General features: G+C 36.1%; 1 protein-coding gene across 4 annotated transcripts in view; it reads left to right on the forward strand.

The window, feature by feature from the left end:
- Nucleotides 1-20,755, forward strand: part of KCNU1 (potassium calcium-activated channel subfamily U member 1) — a 314,287-nt gene that overhangs the window by 116,780 nt on the left and 176,752 nt on the right. For all 4 annotated transcript variants that reach the window (XM_056813505.1, XM_056813504.1, XM_056813506.1 and 1 more), the window contains 3 exons: nucleotides 13,972-14,063; nucleotides 16,636-16,746; nucleotides 20,105-20,210. In XM_056813505.1, coding sequence (XP_056669483.1) covers nucleotides 13,972-14,063; nucleotides 16,636-16,746; nucleotides 20,105-20,210 — 309 coding nt within the window. The remainder of the gene's footprint in view (nucleotides 1-13,971; nucleotides 14,064-16,635; nucleotides 16,747-20,104; nucleotides 20,211-20,755) is intronic.

A 20,755-nucleotide genomic window follows, 5' to 3' on the forward strand; every position in this document is an offset into this window, starting at 1 on the left:
CTGGAAGATAAAAAGGAATGGGAAAAAAACAGTGAAAAGAAAAGGGATCTAATTTTATTCAATTGATCACTAAATAAACATTGAAAGGAATATATTTTGAGCAATTAATATACATTCAGCACTATGCTGGAAATATAAATGATCAGAAGAAATATATAACATGGTGTATTGGAAATAAATGGGGTTTGGAGTTAGAGGATTTAGATCATGAGAACATATTAAAAAGGGTCAAATATATATTTAGAACTAGATGAAAGCCTGGGAAATATAACATCTTCACTTATAGAAAAAGAAAATAAGGTCCAGTTAATTTAAAGTGAGTTACCCATGGGTATATGAGAGCCAAGAACCTAGATTATAGAATAACAGATTGAAAGCTAGGAGATACCTCAAAGGACATTTGGTCCAACCTCCTTATTTTTATTTCATTTTTTTCATTGATTAAGACTATTTTTCCATGGTTCCCCTCCTCCCACCCCCCTTCTATAGCCAATGTGTAATTCCATTGGGTTTTACATGTGTCATTGATCAAGACCTATTTCTATATTATTGATATATGCACTAGGGTGATCATTTAGAGTCTACATCCCCAATCATATCCCCATAGACCCATGTGTTCAAGCCAACATCCTCATTTTTAAAATAAGGATGGTTACTTGCCCAAAGTCACACAGGTTCTAAGTACCAGAGTCAGGACCCAAATCTAGGTACACTGATTACAAATCCAAAACCTTCCACTCAAACAAACTTGCCAACCCCCTCATTTTACAGTTGAGGAAACTTGAGGAACAGAGGGGGAAAGTCATTTTCCCAATGTGATGCAGCTAGTAAGTGGCCAAGCCATAATATGAACCCAGGTCTCAATCATGGAATTTTCAAGTTTGGAAGGGATTGCATAAACCATCTAGTACAACACACATCTGAAAAATTTCTACTTTACATCTCATCTCAATAAGTGGCCATCTAAATAGTGTTTAAATACATTAAATAGGAGAACTATTTGAAACTATGTCAAAGGATTCTACATATTATCCATGTAATCCATGTAATCCATGGATAGAATACTAGACCTATAAGACATGTTCAATTCTAGCCTCAAACACTCACTAGCTATGTGACCCCAGGCAAGTCACTTATTCTCTATTTGCCTCAGTTTCCTCATTTGTAAAATGAGCTGGAGAAGGAAATGGCAAACCACTCCATTCTCTTTGCCAAGAAAACCCCATACAGAGTCATGAAGAGTTAGACGTGGTCAAATGACTGAACAACAACATATATTCCAAGGAGATCAATGAAAAATGAAAACGACTGGTACAAAACAATTTTAGTAGCTGTTTGAGGTGGCAAAGAACTAGAAATGAATGGAATACCTATCAATTGTGGAACGACTAAAAAAGTTATGGTACAGGAATATGACAGGAGGTTTCAGAAAGATCTGGGTGATTTAAATGAAATAATGCAAAGTGAAGTGAGTAGAACTAGGACAACAATGTAAAGGAATATTCTAAAATAATCAACTGCAAAACACTTTGTAACTGACCAATACAATGATTTATGAACACTTCAAAGTCCTCGTGCTATCCAACTTTCAGATAGAAAATTAATGGACTCAACATGCAGATTGGAGTATTTTTCCTTTATTTTTCTTATTTTCCCCTGGAATATGACTAATTCAGAGGTATGTTTTGCCTGGCTTCATATGTCTAATGGGTATTATATTTCTTACATTCTTATTGGTGAGGGAAGGGATGAGTTAGGAACTGAAAATACTTCTTTTAAAAAAACTTAAAATGAAAGGAAATATATCACATAAGCAAACCATTCCACTTTTAATCATGACTAAAAATTTTTCCCAACTCAAGCCCAAATTTTCTACTTTTCAGTTTTTCAATAATTATTCCCATCTTTCCCCTCTGGGTCCAAACAAAACATAACCAATCCTTCTTTCATATGATAATGTAGCAAATATTTGAGGATAGCTACCAGGTCATGATTTAGTTTTCTCCAAATTGAGCATATTCTTCAACTGAGATCTATATGGTATGGACTTGAAACTTGACCTCAACTTTTGGATATTCTCTAGGATATCTTTTCTAAAATATGATATTCAGAACTGAATACAGTAGTTAGGATATAGTATGATCAGAGACAAATAGAATGGGATTATCATCTTTTTTTCTCAGTTGCGATGTCTTTTATTTTTGAGTTTGGTAATATTTTCCCCCAATTACTAGCAAAAACAATTTTAAACATTTGTTTTCCAATATTTTGAGTGCCAAATTCTCTTCTTCCCTCCTTTCTTTTGCACCTCCCTGAGACAGTAAACAAATAGACTATCCATGTGCTTTCATGCAAAACATGTTTCCTTAATTGTCATGTCATGGAAAAGATATTGAAAAAAAAAGAAAAAAGCTTATAAAGAAAATAAAGCAAAAATGACATGCTTCAATCTGCATTCATACCCCATCTGTTCTTTCTCTAAAATTGGATTATATTTTTCATCTTGAGCCTTTTGAGGTTGTCTTGAATAATTATATTGCTAATTGTAGTTAAATTATTTGCAGTTGATTGCTGTTATGTGTACCATGTAACCATAGTACTCCTCACTTCACTTTGCATCAGTTCATATAAGTCCAGACAGACTTTTCTATAATCATCCTACTTATCATTTCATAAGATACAATAGTATACCATGACTTGTTCAGTCATTCTCCAATGGATGAACATCCTTTAGTTTCTAAATCTTTGCCATTATGAAAAGAGCTGCAATAAATATTTTTGTGCAAATAGGTCCTGCTTCTCCCTTCTTCTGGATCTCTTTGGGATACAGACCCATCAGCAATATTGCTAAATCAAATGGTTGCAGCCTCATAGTCCTTTGGACATAATTCCAAACTGCTCTCCAGAATAGTTGGAATACTTCACAAATCCACTAATACTGGATTAGTGTCCCATAATTCCCATATCTCCTCCAATATTTATTATTTTCCACTTTTGTCCTATTAGCCAATCTGACAGTTATAAGGTGGTACTTAAATTAATTTGCATTTCATTAATGAGTAGTGTTTTGGGAGCATTGACTATAGATGGCTTGATTTCTTCATCTGAAAATTGCATATTCTTATCCTTTGACCATTTATCAGTAGGAAAATGAATTGTATTCTTATAAATTTGACTCCGTTTTCTGTATATTTGAAAAATAAGGCATTTTCTAACACTATAAAAATTTCCTCAGTTTTTCATATTCCTTCAAAATCTTGGTTGTCCCAAACATTACCTGCCTTACAAACACCCGGTGAGCACACCACGGCTGGCTGGTCATCCCTTTAAGTGGTCGAAATCAAAAGAAACAAAATACAAAGAAACTCCTACTAGGAGCATGGAACATCAGAACATTACTTGATAGAGAGAATACCCCAAGACCTGAGAGAAGAACAGCTTTACTCGGTAAAGAACTGGCACGATATAACATCGACATCCAGCATTAAGTGAAACACGCTTACCAGAAGAGGGATCACTCAACAAACCCACCACTGGATATACCTTCTGGAAAGGTAGAGCCTCAAATGAAGACAGAATCCACGGTGTTGGCCTGGCCATCAAGACCAGTTTGCTCAAACAGCTGCCAGACTTGCCTGTGGGCATCAGCGAGAGGCTCATGAAGATCCGTTTGCCTCTCAGCAAAGACCGGTATGGCACAATCATCAGCGCATACGCCCTAACACTGACCAGCACAGAGGAGACCATTGAGCAGTTCTACTCTGACTTGAGTGCCGTCCTGCACTCAGTGCCCACCAATGACAAGCTGATACTACTGGGAGACTTCAACACACACGTTGGCCAAGACCATGAAAGATGGAAAGGAGTGCTCGGCAAACATGGCGTGGGCAAAATGAACAACAACGGCCTACTACTACTCAGCAAATGCTCAGAGTTCGAACTCACCATCACGTACACTGTGTTCAGAATGGCGAACAAATATAAAACAACGTGGATGCACCCAAGATCAAAACAGTGGCATCTCATTGACTACATCATCGTATGCCGGCGAGACATCCAGGATGTACAGATCACCAGAGCCATGAGAGGAGCTGAATGCTGGACAGACCACCAATTCGTTAGAGCGACTCTTCAAATGCACATTGAGCCTTGCCATCCAAAATGTGCCCAGACAGTTCGCGCATTTTACAACATGAGTCATCTTAGAGATCCATCTTATTTACAAACATTCCAGTCCTGCCTGGACGACAAGCTGTCTGCCAAGGGACCACTCACTGGAAGCTCCACCAAGAAATGGAACCAGTTCAGAGATGGAGTGAAGGAAACATCAAAGGCAGTCCTAGGCCCCAAACAATGCAACCACCAGGACTGGTTCCATGAGAACAATACTGCTACTGAAAACCTATTGAGCAAAAAGAACAAAGCCTTTATGGAATGGCAAAATAATCCAAACTCTGCTCCAAAAAAGGACAGATTCAAGTCTCTCCAAGCCACGGCACAGTGTGACATCAGGAAGATGTAAGACCGATGGTGGGAAAAAAAGGCAGAAGAAATCCAACGTTTTTCTGATACGAAAAACTACAAACAATTTTTCAGTGCCCTCAAGACTGTCTATGAGCCATTAAAACCCACCACCACTCCCTTACTATCCTCTGATGCTGACACACTCATAAAAGATAAAAAAGGCATCAGCAACAGGTGGAAAGAACACTTCAGTCAGCTTCTTAACCGACCCTCTTCAGTCAACCAAAGCGCCCTTGACCAGATCCCCCAAAACTGCATCATTGAACAACTTGACGTCCCTCCTTCAATAGAGGAAGTCCAAAAAGCCATTCAACAACTGAGTGCAGGCAAGGTACCTGGTAAAGATGGGATCCCAACCGAGGTGTACAAGGCCTTAAGTGGAAAGGTGCTCCAGGCATTCCACATAGTGCTGACCAGCATATGGGAAGAGGAAGACATGCCCCCAAAACTCAGAGATGCCTCCATCATAGCCCTATACAAGAACAAAGGCTCATGAGCAGCCTGTGACAATTACAGAGGCATCTCACTACTCTCCACTGCTGGAAAGATGCTCGCCTGTGTTATACTCAACAGACTCCTGTTATCTGTTTCAGAGCAGAACCTGCCTGAATCACAATGTGGCTTCTGACCAGATCGCAGCACCATCGACATGGTCTTCATGGTGAGGCAAATGCAGGAAAAATGCCTTGAGCAGAACCTGAGTCTCTACATTGTCTTCATAGACCTGAAAAAGGCGTTCGACACAGTGAACAGGGATGCATTGTGGGTGGTCCTTAGCAAGCTCGGTTGCCCAACAATATTCGTCAAACTGATCCAGCTTTCATGTCAACATGATGGGAAGTCCTATCTGGTGGAGAGACTTCTGATCGCTTCAACATCTCCAATGGCGTGAAACAAGGCTGTGTCCTCGCTCCGGTACTATTCAATCTATACTTCACCCAAGTATTATAACATGCTGTGATGGATCTAGACCTGGGCGTCTACATCAAATAACGACTGGATGGCTCACTATTTGACCTTCGCCACCTGACTGCAAAAACAAAGACAACAGAGAGACTCATCCTGGAAGCTCTCTTTGCAGATGACTGTGCTCTCATGGCCCACCAAGAAAATCATCTCCAAACCATTGTGGACAGGTTCTCCACTGCAACAAAACTGTTTGGCCTGACTATCAGCCTCAGCAAAACAGAGGTGCTATTCCAACCAGCACCAGGGAGGCCAACTAACCAGCTGTGCATTACAATTGACAGCACGCAGCTTTCTAACGTCAACACTTTAAAGTACCTGGGCAGCACCATCGCCAACGACAGGCCCCTAGACCACGAGATCAATGCCAGGATCCAAAAGGCCAGCCAGGCACTCGGGAGGCTGCGCTCCAAAGACCTCCAACACAGAGGTGTAAGCACTGCGACGAAGCTCAAAGTGTATATCGCAGTGGTCCTCAGTTCGTTCCTGTACGGTTGTGAGACATGGACACTGTACCTGAAGCACATGAAGCAGTTGGAGCAGTTCCACCAACGCTCCCTCCGGTCAATCATGAGGATCCGATGGCAGGACCGAATCACCAACCAGGAAGTCCTCGACAGAGCCAACTCCACCAGCATCAAAGTAATGGTCCTCCAAACCCAGCTATGATGGTCTGGACACGTCATCCGCATGGACCCACAGCGAATACCAAGACAGGTATTCTGTGGTGGACTGTCAACTGGACTCAGGAAACAAGGTCGACCAAAGAAAAGAATCAAGGATCAGCTAAAGTCCAACTTGAAGTGGGCTGGCATTATACCAAAGCAACAAAGAACTTGCTGCCTCTGTCAGAAGCAGCTGGCCAACCCACATTAACCATGCTGCCATCACCTTTGAAGATGAGCGACATCGACGTCTTGCCGCTGCGCGTGAACGCCGACACCAGGCCCCAACCTCACCTCCTGTAACAACTGGAGTCCCATGCCCCATGTGCCAGAAACTTTGCGCCTCAGCCTTTGGACTTCAAAGCCACATGAGGGTACATCAATAGATGATAATGCACAAAGACAATTGTCATTCTTGGTCACCGAGAGACTACCACTACTACTAATGCTCTCCATATCTTGTTTGGTCATAAATTTTCCTTTATCCATAGATCTGACAGGTAAATTATTCCATACTAACCTTATTTATTGTATTATATGTCTAAATCATGTACTCATTTTGACTGTATCTTGATAGATAGTGTTAGATGTTGGTCTCTTCCTAGTTTATGCAATACTGTTTTAAATTTTTCTGAGCCATTTTTGTCAAATAGTGAGTTCTTGTCCCCAAACAGGGGTCTTTTGGTTTATCCAACAATAAGTAATAAAGGTCATGTATCACTGTAAATTGTGTACTTAATTTATTCCATTGATCCACCATTCAGCAGTCTAGTTCTTATTCTTAGCCAATACAAGATTGTTTTGATGATTACTATTTTATAATATATTTTGAGATCTGGAATGAATAGGCTACCTTCCTTTCCTTTTTTTTTTCATTAATTCCCTTGATATCCTTGACCTTTTGTTCTCCCAGATGAATTTTGTGTTTTTGTTTTGTTTTTCTAGCTCTGTAAAATTGGTACTAAATTATTTGGTAGAAAAATTTTGGTAGCTTAGTAGCAAGTAAGTAAATTAATTTAGATAAAATTGTCATTTTTATCATATTGGTTTAGTCTACCTAATGAGCAATTACTGTTTTTTCAGTTGTTTAGATCTGACTTTATTTGTATGAAAAGTGTTTGGGAATTGTGTTCATATAGTTACCCTGGTTGGTCTTGGCAGATAGACCCACAGGTATTTTATATTGTCTAGAGTATTTTAAACAGAATTTTTCAATCTCTTGCTGCTGGACTTTGTTGGCAATATAAAAATGCTAAAGATGTATGTGTGTTTATTTTTATATCTTGCACTTTTGCTAAAGGTATTAATTATTTCCATTAGTTTTTTAGCTCATTCTATAGGATTCTACAAGAATATTGTAATATCATCTACAAAGAATGATAATTTTGTTTTAATTCCTTCAATTTCTTTTTTGCATCCTTTATTGATGTAGTTAGTATTTCTAATATAATATTGAATAATAGTGTTGATAATGAGTATCATTGTTTATCCCTGATGTTATTGAGAAGGTTTCTAACATCTTAATTAGAAATAATACTTGCTGATGGCTTTAGATGAATATTACTTATCATTTTAAAGGAATCCCTATTTAAGGTAAAAGATATGAACAATCAATTTTCAGATGAAAAAAATCAAAGCTATATATAGGTATATGGAAAATGCTCTAAATTATTACTTATTACAAAATGTAAACAGAAATAATTCTGAGATATCATTTCATACCCCTTTGACTAAAATGGGAAAGAACCCACATATTCCAAAACATTTATAGCAATTCTCTTTTATGGTAGCAAAGAATTGGAAATTGAGGAGGTGTGAATCAGTCAGGTAATGACGAAACAAGTTATGTTATATGTGATGGAATACTATTTTATTGGTTTATTCATAAAATCAGCTCCTAATCTCATTTGTTGGTTCAATGGTTTTATTATTTGCAGTTTTATTAATCTCTCCTTTGATTTTCAAAATTTCTAATTTAGCATTTAATTTGTTTTCTATTTTGTTCATTTTGTAGTTTTTCTTTTAGATTCATGATTAATTCTTTGATTTTTCCCTTTTTCTATTTTATTTATGTAAACATTTAGAGATATACACTTTCCCAAAGTATTTCTTTGGTTGCATCCTATGAATTTTGACATGTTGTCTCCTGAATGTTGTTCTCTTTAATTAAAATTGACTATTTCTATGATATGTTCCCTGACCCACTCATTTATAGGATTAATTTATTTAATTTTAAATCTATCTATAGTGTTTTATTGAATATAATTGTAAAGCATTGTGATCCAAAAATGATGCAATTAATATTTCTGATTTTTTAATTTTACATTTGGTTATGAATTGTAATGCCCTCTCCTCTTCTAGCTGCAGCTGAATGTGTTTGTTATCTCCTCTTTGAACCAATTGCAATGAGATTGTTTCAAATATTGACTCTGCATCCCTCCATCTTTCCCTCCATTGTAATAACTCTTTTGTGCCTCCTCATTTGAGGCACTTTATTCCATTCTGCCTCTCCTTACCTCTTTCCCCAGGGAATTCCTTTCTCATCACTTATGTTTTTAGGGGAATATTGTCTCATCGTATTCTACTTGTTCCCATGCTTTTTATTTGTATATACTCCTTCTAAATCCCTTAATAGTGATAAAGTTCTTAAGAATTACAAGTATCTTCACATGTAGGAATATAAGCAGTTTAGTCTAATTGACACCTTTAAGTTTTCTCTTTCCTACTTATTATACTTCTCTCCTGAGTCCTTTATTTGCACACCAAATTTTCTGTTCAGCTCTGGTCTTTTCATCAGGAATACCTGAAAATCCTCTATTTCATTCAATGTCCATTTTCCCCCTGAAGGAACATACTCAATTTTGATGGGTAGATGATTCTTGGTTGTAATTCTAGGTCCTTTGTCTTTTAGAATATTGTATGCCAATCTTTTTGATTTTTTAGTGTAGAATTTTGTAATGTTGTGTGATCCTGACTCCACAATATTTGAATTGTTTCATTTTGGCTACTTGCAATAATTTCTTCTTGGCCTTGGAGATCCAGAATTTGGCAGTAACAATTCTAGGAGTTTTCATTTTCACATCTGTATAGGGAAGTGAATGCTGGATCCTTTGATTTTCTATTTTATTCATTTATTTAAAAAATCAGGGTAGTTTTTGTTGATAATTTCTATTAATATAATGTCTAGAATCTTCTTTGATCATGGTTTTCAGGTAGTCCAACAATTCTTAAGTTATCTCTCTCAGTCTATTATCCTCTGTACTCATGCTTTCTACCAGAGTAACTTTCTTTGGTTCATTTGTTTCTTTATTTTTTGGTCATTTTTTCCAACATATTTCATGACCTTACCTTTATAGTAAAATTGTGCTCTTCTCTTTATATGGAGAGGACATAGTGTTAAGCTTCTTGTGCTGAGGTCTACTCAGGTCTATTGGGGCAGCTTGTCTGCTTTTGAGGCCTGTGCTGGGTTAAGGAGGTGGAGTGGCTTCCTTTCTGTGAGGAGGCCTGCTACTAGCTTTCCCAAGTGACACCTGTGTTAAATTATTCTCCCTTCTTTCTCCAGTAAGATGGATCTTTCCTATTGACCGTCCATGTTTTCTTGGGCAAGAAAACCTTTTGGTCGCTTTGCCAGTCCAGAATTAGTTTTGAGACATTTTTCTATAGTTGTTTGCAGGTGAATATTTAAGAACTTAGTGAGTTCCTTCCTTATTCTGACATCTTGGCTCCATCTCCTCTGGTGTGATGTCTTTCAGCAAAGCTAAGAATTCCATTAATTGTTCTAGTGCCCATATTGTGATTTTTTTTGATACTGACTTTCCAGGCCACTTAAATTCCCATTTTTTTTTCAGATGACCTGCTGTCTAGGTATGCCTATACCAACTTTTACTGGTGAAGATGATTTTATAATCATCTTACATATAGCATATATGATACATGCAGAGGATATAGAAGGTAGCATTAGAGGGGAAGGCTCTAGTGACTGGGTGACCAGGAGAGACTTCCTGAAGAAGGCAGGAAGCCAGTAATTCTAATAAGCATAGATAAGGAGGGATAGCATTGTAGGTATGGGAAGCAGTTAGTACAAATACGTTTAGCTGGGAAGTGGAACACTGTAAGCGAGCAGATGGGATACTAAATGTGAAGAATAGTAAGTAAGCAAAAATAATGTGTTCATAGAGCATATAAAAGAGAATAACATGTAAGAATTGAAACTGAAGTGCCCAGGTAATGAAGAGCTTTATTATCAAAGGAGTAGCTAAGTGGTACAGTAGAGTGCTGGGCCTGGAGTCAGGAAATCTCATCTCTTGAGTTCAAATCTGGCTTCAAGATTAATTAGCTATGTTTCCTTGGATAATTAAGTTAACTCTGTTTGCCTTGGATTTATTATCTATAAATGCGGTGGAGAAGGAAATGACAAACCATTGGAGTATCTTTATCAAGAAAATCCCTAAAAGGAGTCAAAAATAATCAGATATGATTAAAAATGGCCAAAAAACAACAACAAAAATCAGCAAAGACTTTGTATTTGATTCTAGAGGTAATAAGAAAGCATTAGAGTTCAGTGAGTCAGGAGTGACATGATTAGGAAAGTAGTTAAAGAAAATCATTTTGGCAGATAGTAGAAGATAGACAAGAGCGGAGAATAGACTTTAATTAGGAAATGCTATTGTTAATGTATAGTCAGGAGGTGTTAAAAGCTTGAAATAATGTATGTGTGGGCAGAGAGAAGTTGAATGAAAGCTGGAGAAATGTGGAGATAGAAAATATAAAAGTTGATATCTATTTAGATAATTGGTATGAGGAAGAATGATGGGCAGATGATAATGTTAAGGTTTGGAACTGGACCAACTGGAAGGTTGTTGCTCCATTCTAAAGAAATGAAGAAGTGTGGGAAATAAAAATGTTGAATTTAAGAGGAAAGATGATGAGTTCAGTTTTATGTTGAGTTTGAAATGGAAAATCTAGTTAAGAGTTGTACAGTAGACAGATTGTGATGCAGAACTAGAGCTCAGGAGAGATACTAAGCTAGATATGTATCCTGCAGTTATATATATGGTGATGATACACATTTTTGGTAACTGATGAGGTTGCTATATGAGAAAGAAAAAACAAAGCCCTGTAATATAGAAATGCATAAGCAAGCTAAACTAATTCTCAGATTGTCTTAAATTTTAAACTTGAGTCTATTACCTCAAGATTGGTCAATGTTTCACCATCCATCTTTTGGAATTATGAACAGTCCTTGCATTGTTCTTATGCCTTTCAAAGAGTTTTTTATTTATATTTTTATTGTTATTGCCTATTATTCTACTATAAACATTTTTATTATAGTTATCTCCCCAAATTTTTCAGAATCCATTAATTTCATAATTTCTTATAGAACAGAAATAATTTTTGTTTCTTTGTTTGTTTAGATAGAAAGCTAAAAAAAGAGCACTGTAATAAATGAAGAGGTTTTTTAGAAGAGGGAGAACTTGTATCCAGCTTCTATTTACTTATATCTTTCTGGATTCAAGGGTTTGTGCTTTTGTCAAACTCTAGTCTTGTACTGTTGGATGATGTGAGTAGGTCTTGTATGGTACTAAAATTTGGTGGCCAATTATAGGTCCCCACCTTCTGTCCTTATCTCTTGCTATGACTCAGGCTGCCTAAGTGCTATCCTCCCCTTGTCTTCTGTTGTTTGTGGGGCTATCACTCTGCCTTGTCTGGCCTAGGTTGTGAACCTAGATTGCTTGCCCTTTCTATTTAACCTAGCTTAGTGTCTCATATGGCTTCGTAGACATTCTAGCAATCTTTTTCTTCAGTCTTGGATTTGGAGGTGTTTATAAATCACTTACTTTGGTTTTCTTTATTGTTTTTCCTTCTGATAAAATTTTAGATCTTAATTAGGCATTCATGAGAGATCTGGGTTTTTCTATTTTCTAGTTCTCTTCTAACCTTCAAAATATCTCCCTATTTCAATTAATAAAGTCCCACTATTCTAGAACCATATTTCAGTAATAGGTTTCTTACCTCTGACCAATAGTTATAAGATTAAATTTCCCTTCTTACCTTTGGGCTTTTAGTTCATGATGTTTACTACCCACACTTTGTTCATTTGTCTAAAGACTTTTGTAGACATGATTTTCTTTGTGTTCTTTTTCAGGTAATTTTAACTTCTTTTCATTCAGAATATTCTTTTCACTAATTTATTTTCAATTTTATATATGTGAATGGTTATAGATGGACAATTTTTCCATTTTCCCTTTTAGTTAAAAGTCATTTAAATTATATTTTTAAGTCTGTAAGCAAATACAAACTGAGCATTCCTTGTTAGATGTATTACATCCCTATCCAGAAAAGCCCCATTAGTCAAAAGTTTTAAGTTATAGTGCGGATACCCAACTTTATGTTTTAGCCATCATATATTCTATTTAATTATTTAATAACTATTTAATAACTCCAAATTCTAGATTCTGTGTACTTAGGCAAGGAATAGTTTAAACAAGACAATTGTACAAAAAAAAGCTAAGTTTTCTCAGAGATGAAAGATTTTCCTGTGCATTTCTGTCATGACAGAAAAGTTCAATGAGTAACTAAATAGACAGACAGATGGATGGATAGAAAAATAGACTGACAAAATATAGATAGATAGATAGATAGATAGAGAGAGAAAGAGTCATTGTAAAGTCCACATCAATAAGTTTTTGGAGATGAGATTGAGGAAATGTAAACAGAGAAGAAAGGCATTCTCCTCTTTCTCAGCTGAAACACATAACCTAATTTTCCTTAATCATTTTTCCTTTATCAGAATAAGTTTCTTCTCATAATACAGGGAAAATAAAGAATGAAATTTGATGTACTCCTTCCTCATTTTTCCCTTGACTTTTGGAGTAGACTTTTGGAGTAGATTCACTCACTAGAAGTTATTTTTTACCTCAGCTGGTATATACACCAATACTTGAAACAATGGAAGTAACTTTCTCTTTAATAGGCAGCTAAATGTCACATTAGATAGAATATTCATCCTGGAGTTAGTCTGATCTGACAGAATCTGACCTGGAGTCAGTAAGGTCTGGTTTCAAATCTAGGTTCCAACATTTACTAATTGTTTGACCCCCAACAAGTCACTTAACCTCTGCCTACCTTAATTTCTTCATCTGTAAAATGTAGATAATGGCACCTACCCTCTGAGGATTGTTGTGAGGAACAAGTGAGAAATTTGTAAAGCTCTTTGCAAACATTAAACAATTATATAAATGCTACCTATTAATATTTTAGTAATTCTAATCCCATCTCCTTGTTTCTAATATATATATATATATGCATATATAATGTGCTTAATAACATTCCTCCTAACTTCTTCGACCATCAGTCATTCTATCATTTCCCAAAATTCTTATTTCTCTTTCTTGTTCCTTTAAAATACCCAAAAATCTTTCCCAAATTACAAGCAGTATGGATAAAATTCTTATCTTATTCCAGGTCATATATATCCTTTATTCCCCCTCCTTACTTTAAATCCCATTCTTGTGTTAGCATTATGTAAGGCCATTCTTTAATTACCACTAACACTAATGGTCCACATTTCTAAGATTGGATCAAATCAAAAGGCTAGAAGATAGTAGATTAGCTCTTTTTTTTTCATCTAAAATACATTTGTTTAGCACTCCAAAAGAATTATCATGCAGTAATTTGGAGGAATGCTTTTAGGTGCTGGGACCATTTTTCTGATTAATCTGGAATGATAAAGTATCATTCAGATGTGCTAGCAACTTTAGTATCAAGGTTACATTCAAGGAGTATTCACTAAGGTTATATTTGCTTGTCATTTTAGATACTATTTGCAAATTATGTTCCTAAACTTGTGGAAACCTTAACAGGAGGCCAGAAATATGCCGCATCCTATAAAGTGATCAGAGGAAGAAAGTGGGTATTTATTTTATACATAATAATTTTCTCTTTCATAAAAGTTCTAAGCTAACAGTTTGCACTGAATCCCTAAAGTTGCTGATATAGGTGGGATATTTGCTTTGTCTTTATTAATAAGGGAAAAAATATCTAATAAAAATTAGGCTGTCTAAAATTTCACAATGGTCTAATCTTTAGTGATCAATGCAAATTTTCAAAGAATCCAAAAAGTTATTGGAGTTTTATTCAATCATAGCTTATATACATCTTAAAATTGGTATTACGTGTAGAGATTCCATTGTCATGGAATGTTACTTATTATATAAAGTCCTATTTATATTTTATAGACTAATCTTCATGCCTCAAGAACTCATTCTCGTCCTTGTTGCTTCATAGAATCTTTAGTTTCCTTTTAAGTACCACTAAAACTAAACTGTACTAAAGTACAGTTCTTTTCCCCAAGTGTTAGTGTTCTCTCTGGCCTTCAAGTACTTGGTATTTACTCTATGTCTTTAAACATATATATATATATATGTATATATATATATATGTATATATATATATGCATATATATATGTATATATACAAAATATATGTAGACAAACATGTACACACATAACATTCATAGATAGATATAAATAATTGATTTGTAGATACACAGACATATATTATATACTTATCTGTTGGTGTTATTTCCCAGCAGTGGAATATAAGGTTCTTAAGGACAGGGACTATTTTATCTTTGATTCTCTATCCTGGGTGTCTAGCACAATCTATCTAATTGTCATCTAATAATGCATATAAATTAAATTAAATTAGATTCACTATTTCGTATCACCTGTAGTTTTCAATACAATTAGTATCACTTTTAACAACTTAAATCACAAGCCCTCTAATCTTTAGGAAAATTTTTTGAGTTTCTCTAACCAAAGTCAAACTGTTAACTGGAAGCAAGGCTTCTGGTAATAAGAATCTCTATGTTCCTAGTCCTTGTACAATATAGAAACAGTCCATTGATGGTTCACATATGAAAATGCCTTTAATCTCAATAGTACCTTCAAGAACTTGTGACCCACTGGCATAGTCTTAGACAATTTTTTGCCATTTCCATTCTATCATGAGATATCAGAGTAGTTCTTTCATGGAAGAGTTTTTCTTAATTCACATTATTTTCATACATCTCACTTACAGTCATTTGTAGATGATCTATTGCACCGATCACATGTAAACCAATCATAATTCAATTTATTATACTGCAAGCATTCAAGCCAATAGAATCACCAATGGAATTGGAAAGGTTTCAAAGCAATTTTAGTGTAAGAAATTTAATTCAATTCAACAAAAAATTTTAAGCACTCATTTTGTGTGCTACTGTTGGTGTGAAAAGACAAAAAAATTAACAGTGCCTGCCTTCAGAGAGCTTACATTCTACTCAGTGAAATATGGATACTGGATAACATATATAGATGAATAAATATAAAATGTAACCAAATCATAGACAAAGTAATAAGGATGGAGGAAACAATAGCAACTGAGGTATTCAGGAAAGGCCTTATTAAGGTAAAACTGTAAGACCTGTGCTGAGCCTAGGGAAAAAAAGGAGAAATTCAAAGAGCTAGAAATTAGGAAGCAGAAAGATCTAGTTGTGGGAAACAGGCTCTGCAAAGGCTCCAAAGCATTAAACTCTCTGTGGAGTTGGTTTGGAACTGGCTCAAATGCAAGGCTTTAAAATCTGATTGTAAATCTTCCTGTCCCCCAAATTTAGTCCCTGACCGTAGTTTGACAGGGAATATAGCAACAACCCCCAAATTAGTGAATTTTTTTGAGAAAGGCATATTTGGTTTACTAAAGGTAGTAGTGGAAAGGAAAAGAACTTAATGAAAAGGATGGCAATGAATATATATCTGCGTTTGAGAAAGAAAAATTAGCCTCCAAAGGAAAAGAAAGGGTGAAATAAGACCCTCTTTCCCACTTATTTTGCACAAACCCCACAATGGGAGAGTTTTAAGAAGGAATATGAGAGCTAGAAAAGAGAACAGATTGATTGAATAAAAGAGATATCACAGAGGAGATGTAGGATTGAGAAAGGAAGGAGACACTGGAGGCATCTGTATATCTGGTATGAAGAAGTTGAACCCCAGCCGCAAGCAGCTTCCTGTGAGTATGAATCTGTGGGGAGTCATGTACTGGTAGAATATTCTGATGTGTTATAAAATTCTTTAGCTAAAGTTGGCCTCTGGGAAGGATTCATTTTGAATAAGCAGCCTTTAGAATGGAGAGCCTCTTCTTTGGTTCATCTCAGAACAGTGACAGGTATTGTGGGCAGATTTTTGCTGTTTTAAATATAACCTATGCCTGGAGATGGGTGCAAATGGGTAGCTAGAGACTCTTCAAAAAATATCCTATTCTGCATTGTTTTTTTTCTTTCTATTTACATAAAGCTAGATTTTTCCCATCTATGTTTTCTTAAAGGTGGGATACATGATGACTAGGATTCCAGGTTTACATATTTGCATCTAACCCTTGATAGGACAATGGTTTTGTCTTCCAAAGAGCTTTCTGATCCTATACTTTTTTACTTGCTTCACAGATTCATTGTGGTCTGTGGAGACATCAGTGTGGACACTGTAACATCTTTCCTAAGAAATTTCCTCGGCCACAGATCAAGGGAAAATAATAATGAGATCATTTTCCTGGGAGAGTAAGTGTATCTGCATTACTTATAGCTTCTAAATTTAATCTCAAAACTCAAAAATGAGGTCTGATGCTACAGGACAAAGGAATAAGATTAGAGAAATGGTATTCAAGAACGCAGGCTTCTGGGCCATGACTGGGTGGGTGGTCAACTTTAAATTTAAAGTTGAAAATCCAAATTCTTTATCATTCAAAGGGCTGTGATTAGAGGTGGCTCAATTCTTTTTGTTTTAGAGAAAGATTTTCTAATGTAGTGGAGAGCTCCACACAAAATGAGATTACCCAATCACAAAACAGAAACAAGGAAACTCAGAAAGGTGATAAAAGGGTCTCCTAAATCATTTATTCTAATCTGTACCTTAACAGGGATCTCCTCTTTGTCAACCAGAACAAATGATTTTCTAACTGTCTCCTAAAGATTCCTAGTCCTAAATAATTCACTATTTTACAATGTTGAATTCTAGTTATATATATGGTCCTGGGAAAAAAACATTCTACCTTTCTGGAACTTAGTTTGCTCATCTGTAAAATCGAGTAATCATAGCACCTCCAGCACAAAGGGTTGCTATCAAAAGATAGCATTTATTTAAAAAAAAACACTTTACAAACTTGAAAGTGATACAAAAATGTTGTTATTGTTGTTATAGCTATTATTATCATTATTATAGTGGCCTAGAATAAAATTTGAAATCAAGGTAACACCAATTGTCATGAATTTTTTCCTTAGCTTGAATCTTAAGTCTGCCTCACTGCCTCTAGTTCTATATGCTGAGACTGAGCAAGACAAGTTTAACCCCCTTTCCATGTGACAGCCTTAATATTATAATAATTTTAGGGAAAATGGGGAATTTAAAAAACAGTGGATACACAAGGTTTGTAGCAGGGAATGGAGGAGTTGAAGGTAGAGAGGGAATATGGCTGCCAGTGAGGCAAAGGAGAGAGATGCCCCCTGCCGAGAGGCTATTTTTGAACAAAATGGGGTGTCCAAGAAATAAGCCACTTAGAACAGTCTGCAGGGATGTCTTCTCTATGGATTGATGCCAGAGATGCCCCAGAGCAGGTAAACATGGACCCTCCTGAGGGACAATGCTTTCCCTAGACTTTGGTCCCCCAGCAGGTGTCTGATAAGGACCATTTGTAGTTGGATGACTGAACTAAGGTTCAGCTCCTTCTATGCCCCAGAAAACATATGCCCCAGAAAAAAACTCTTATTTGAGTTCAAATTCAAATTCAATAAGATAAATTTTAATAACTAGTTCAGATTGGAGAGGTATCAGGGAAAAGGGAAGAGAGATGTCCCTAAATAAAGTTGGAGTCTTTTTTAGCTTTGGAGCTGAGGCCAGGCCTCACAGGCTGGTAGAGGGTTTCTCTTATTCCTGTCTACACTATATCTGTTCTAGTTTTCTTAATTTCAAATTCTTAGCAGTAGACAGCAAGCAACAAGAAAAGTTCTGACTTTCAGACCTGGTTGAGCCTGTCTCTTCGGGCTTAAGAAAATAGAGTCATTTCTAACCAGAGACTGGGAAGCCAAAACTCCCCCCGACTCCTACACCAGGAAGGAAGTGCTATTCACAAGACCCACTGCCACTCCCAGTTGCCCCTTTCCCCACCAACTGTCAGTCTTGTCAATTTCTTCTCTCTCTAATATTCCCATTGTTGCTTGTTCCAACACAGTGGCAGAAAGTCCAGAACTTGTTTTAGTTCCTTTCCACAATATAAATGAATAAAATTCTTAGATTGCTCCTAATTCTTCTCCAGAATAAATAATTTCAGCCATTTCTTATATGACATAGTTTTTAAGCTTGGTACTTTCCATACAGTGAGCTTCCCATTAGTCTTACAGCAACCCCCCCCCCCCATTTGAGTAATAACCTACCCTCAGGGCAGAGTTTCTAGAGTTTCTCCTTTTATCTCCTCCTTGAAAATTGCAGGGTTACTCCACAAATCAATAGGTACTTATTCTTTGCCTACCTTCCTTCCACATTGTCACATAGAGAAGCTACAGGTTATTTTAAAGAAATAGTTAAGATGTGTGGAAAGGAAACTGGTACTGAGAAGCCATTTTTGGAATGTGGGGAGGAGAGGAGGGTGGAGAAGAGTGGCAGTTGGAGAAGCAAAAAGGGCTTGTGGGATTGAGAGCTTTGAAGGGGGTCGTTTGCCCTGTGGACTCATGAAAAAAGAGATAGAGTTAAGAGATAGGGATTCTACACATATGGATATAACAGCAGCAGTCTGAAGGGTTATAATATTAAAAACAAATTTAACTATGGTCAAACAGGCACAAATGAATTCAAGATCAACAGATTTTTTAAAAAAATTCATTTATATTTTCTTACTTCATGTTTTTGGGTAAAAATAAAATGGAGACCCCCCTGCTCCTAGAGAAACATGTGGATTTCCTTATTGAATAGCAAAAGTCTCAGGAAAACCACCACTACCATCACCACCAACAAAACAATAAAAACGAACAAAAAGTATTGGAGCTGTTACTAGTACCTTTTACTATTTGGTTCATCAGTTTTCCAAATATAAATCTGACTACACTGATGCACAGATATCATGTTTATAAATTATATTTTGAATAGAAAAAACCCCATTATATTTACATATATGTGGAACAATGTATATCTTCAACATATGGGAAAGGAAGGTACTCAAAATAAGCAGTATAAGCTAACAGAAGCACTCAATATGTGAATCCACTTACATTCCCTCAAAAAAAAATTATGTGGACATTCTCAGACTTGAGGCTGAGCCATTATTAACAAAACTTTTAAGCACAAAATAGAATGGGAGGAGAAAGCAGCATTTCTAATACTGTTGAAAATAATGTTCAGGCAAGTAATTTCATCTACATATGAAATCACACCTTTCCAAACAAAAGTTCTGGTCATTCCAGGCTTAATGACTTTATTCCATTAAATTAGAGAGGTGGATTCATGTCCTCCAGAAAAAAATAGTAGAATGGATCTCTTTTCAACACTTTACTAGGCCTTCTGATTGGCAATTACCCTTTCCAAGGTCTCTATTTCAGGAAGGTTCCCAGCCTTTGACCTTATGCCTTGGCTTGCATTCTGACTTTTCTTTTTCATTAGCCTCTTGCCTCCTCCCTTCTGGATCACCTCCAAATGTTATATCCTCCTATTATCCTTTGAGGGGAGGGACTGTTGTTTAACTATATTTCTATCCTCAGAGCTTAGCACAATCCCTGGTACAGAAAAAGTGATTAATAAGTAATGAGCCAAATATATATTGTTCTATAATCATATTTTATCTATATCCATTTATCTATTCTTACCTATCTTATCTTTTTAGATGTAATAATTCTCTCCCTTTCCTCTATCTTTATTTTCTTTTTTGTCTAGATCCCTTCCTTCTCCAGAGCTAGAAATAATTTTTAAACTCTATTTGGCTTATGCTCATTTTTATCATGGATCAGCATTGAAAAGGGAAGATTTGAGGAGAGTTGCGGTAAGACCTCCTTTCTTTTTTTTTTAATTTAATTTTTTTAGAAAATTGTATTTAGTCAACTTAGAACATTGTTTCTTGATTACTAGAATCATATTCTTTCCCTCTGTCTCCTCTCCTCATCCCCTCCCAAAGCAGATGTGCAATTCCACTGTTTTACATGTGTCCTTGATCAGAACCTATTTCCATGTTGTTGATGTTTGCACTAGGATGATCATTTAGAGTCTACATCCCCAGTAAGACCTCCTTTCTTGACAAGGGTAACCCATTTGCTTTTTTGGAAAGTCACTTTTTTTACTCAATCCTCACCCTTCACCTAATGGCAGTATCGACTGCCGTAGTTTCAACTACATAATAGTTGCATAGGCATAAGATTTCTTTAAAAATCATTGTTGTAAAGATACGAGTCCTTGAGATATTTCCTCTCCAATTTATTGAAGGAGAAAACTTTATACAAATCTTTTAGACAAGTACAATCACCTTCAGACACAGTCATATAGGCACCAGTTATATAGTTTTATGAGCAAGTAGCCTGGATCAGTTTTGAC

The sequence above is a fragment of the Monodelphis domestica genome, chromosome 1, assembly GCF_027887165.1.
Source record: "Monodelphis domestica isolate mMonDom1 chromosome 1, mMonDom1.pri, whole genome shotgun sequence".
NCBI lineage: Eukaryota > Metazoa > Chordata > Mammalia > Didelphimorphia > Didelphidae > Monodelphis > Monodelphis domestica.